General features: G+C 38.3%; 1 protein-coding gene across 1 annotated transcript; it reads left to right on the forward strand.

The window, feature by feature from the left end:
* The first annotated feature begins 320 nt into the window (after positions 1–320).
* On the forward strand, positions 321–2,269 carry LOC108819351 (persulfide dioxygenase ETHE1 homolog, mitochondrial). Its single transcript, XM_018592365.2, has 8 exons — positions 321–581; positions 824–952; positions 1,031–1,138; positions 1,212–1,346; positions 1,499–1,540; positions 1,656–1,715; positions 1,818–1,896; positions 1,986–2,269. Exons 1-8 carry the CDS (start codon positions 345–347, stop codon positions 2,075–2,077), a joined length of 882 nt encoding a protein of 293 aa, XP_018447867.2. The 5' UTR covers positions 321–344; the 3' UTR covers positions 2,078–2,269.
* The last annotated feature ends 588 nt before the right edge of the window (positions 2,270–2,857 follow it).

Here is a 2,857-nt window from a genome sequence, read left to right on the forward strand (position 1 = left end):
ATTTGTACTCCTTCCTTGGGACCTACAAGAAGCAGTCCATGAGGACCATGACTCGTTGACATTTAAAGTATCGACCAGTTTACCCATATTATTAACTTGACGGCACGCGCTTATTTCCTTTAAATGGGCCGATGAATATAGGCCTGATAAAATAATGAAAAAACCCCAAATTATTCAAGTCTATCTGTCTCCTCGTAAGCGCTTCTATCATTTCAACTCGATCCAAATACCAATCACGGATCAAATCTTTCGTGGGTCCCACTATTTGCTTTTGTTCCAAGACGCTGACACCGACACTTGCGTGGGGGGTTTAACAACAATAAGCTCTTTTTTTAAAACAAACGATGTTGATGACACGTTTCTCACGGCTCCATCACCTTCTTCTCCTTCAACCAAGATTCCAGCAATCTCGTGTTCTCCGCCATCCTCCAACCAAACCTCGAACATTCATCAGATCGGTGATGGGTTCGTCTTCCTCTTTCTCCTCTTCGAACCTTCTCTTCCGACAGCTCTTCGAGAAAGAGTCTTCCACCTACACTTATCTTCTCGCCGACATTTCCCATCCGGACAAACCTGCTCTCGTAAGTTCTTTTGCGTTCGTAAAGATTGGATCTTTCGATATGGGTTTCTGAGAATTGTTCTCGAATGTGATCTGATTGTTTTGTCGGAAATGATGGGAACTTGGATCAGTTCATGTTTTTTTTCTTTTTGTCTTAATTAGTGTAGTTTTCTACAGAATTTAATTAATGCCCCTATTGAATATTCAAATTTGTGAAAAAAGATTTAAAACTGTTTTATTAAATCGTATGTGTGTTGTGAACAGTTGATTGATCCGGTGGACAAGACTGTTGATAGAGACTTGAAGCTGATTAATGAGTTAGGGTTGAAGCTTGTCTACGCTATGAACACTCATGTTCATGCTGATCATGTCACTGGAACTGGTCTTCTTAAGGTCTCTTTTCTCTTTTACTCAATATGATTCTTTACATAACCGAAGATTCAAGGATGATCTGTTTTCTTGTTTACACAGACAAAGCTCCCAGGTGTGAAATCTGTAATCTCGAAAGCGAGTGGTTCCAAGGCAGATAAGTTTCTTGAACATGGAGAGAAAGTATCTATTGGTAATATATACCTCGAGGTATAGTAACTAGATTTTTCAAAACTTAGAAACTAGAGAGAGACAGAGTCATTTTGTGTTTTTTTTGGTGCAGGTCCGTTCTACACCTGGACATACAGCAGGATGTGTTACATATGTGACTGGAGAGGGAGCAGATCAGCCCCAACCAAGAATGGCTTTTACCGGGGATGCTGTACTGATCCGTGGTTGTGGTAGAACCGACTTTCAGGTACACTAAACAGAGGGGAAAATGGGTTATAAAGAACCAAAAACATCGGTTGTAATGAACCAAAAAACTGCAACTTTGATGCATAAGGTCTGTGTTCTGTATTCGGACATCGGTTTAGCTTCACTGATGATGTTTTCCTTGTTGTGTTGCAGGGTGGAAGCTCGGATCAGCTCTATGAGTCTGTGCACTCACAGGCAAGTTTTTCACACTTACCTTGTCCACTCCACAGGCAAATTGTGAAATTGATTCATATTTTTGAAGAGTTTAGTTTTTTTTTAAAGCTCTTTTTGTTTTTGATGTTTAAACCAGATATTTACATTGCCAAAGGACACATTGATCTATCCAGCTCATGACTACAAAGGTTACGAGGTAATGCAAAAGACGAAAAAGTCATTCACATTGGCTTTTCTAAACATGAAAACGTGATTCATTCACACAATGGCTTTACATTATCTTTCTGTTAATGTTCAGGTAAGTACAGTCGGAGAAGAGATGCAACACAACCCACGTTTAACTAAAGATAAAGAAACATTCAAAACCATTATGTCAAGTAAGTTTTCTTTTCTTTCTGCTTAGTATATCTTATAACTTTCTTCAGTCTCATAATAACCGTGGTCTGATCTTTACCCTTATTAATAGATCTGAATCTGGCGTATCCGAAGATGATTGATGTTGCAGTACCAGCAAACATGGTATGTGGATTACAGGACCTGCCTTCTCAACCCAACTAAAAAAAACTTCTACGCTATTGGTTTCTCCTACATTTTATATTTTATCAGAAGACAAATAAAAAGCTCGTGAGAGTGAGTTTGTGTAATAAGATCTTTGTTACATTAGATTAAGATACGGTAGTAAGTATGTGCAACTTAGGTTGAGCATATGGAGGTTTGTGTTGAAAGATGAAAACATATTTTCGTGTTCTACGTTTGTTTGGCTTCTTGATTAATGTGTGTGACGACTTTAGACCTAATCAACCAGGTTAGAGGCCGTCCCTACTTTATCCACCACCACCACCACCGGTGAATCTATAATCATCTTCTTTATGATCCAACTGAGTAAAACCAAGTTGCTAGATTCACTATAGCTGAATCGAGATAATGATATCTCAAACACAATAAATAACCTGAAGCTCTCTGTTTCTAAAAATATTCCACAAAGCTTTTAAATGGATGGATAGCCATGGCCGTGAGTCCTGCATTATTTATTGTACAGATGAGGTTTAATCTTTTGAAATGGTCATAACACTGACCCATAAAGCACCTTGAATGTAAAAACTGAGCTATTCTTTTGTCAGTAAATATGATTCAAGTCCGTATGGTTGTAGCAATGTCTGCAATGTCTACTTCACAAGTTGCCCATCAGACAAAACAAAACACATGACCGAGTACACAAAAGAGTTACAGCAAAAGATAGAAGCTGTTTATGTATAAAGACCAATCTTGAACCACTAGCAAACTACGAAAGAAAGACAGGATTGGCATGACTGTTTCAAACCATATTACCAGATAAAG

Source organism: Raphanus sativus, chromosome 8, assembly GCF_000801105.2.
Source record: "Raphanus sativus cultivar WK10039 chromosome 8, ASM80110v3, whole genome shotgun sequence".
Classification (NCBI taxonomy): domain Eukaryota; kingdom Viridiplantae; phylum Streptophyta; class Magnoliopsida; order Brassicales; family Brassicaceae; genus Raphanus; species Raphanus sativus.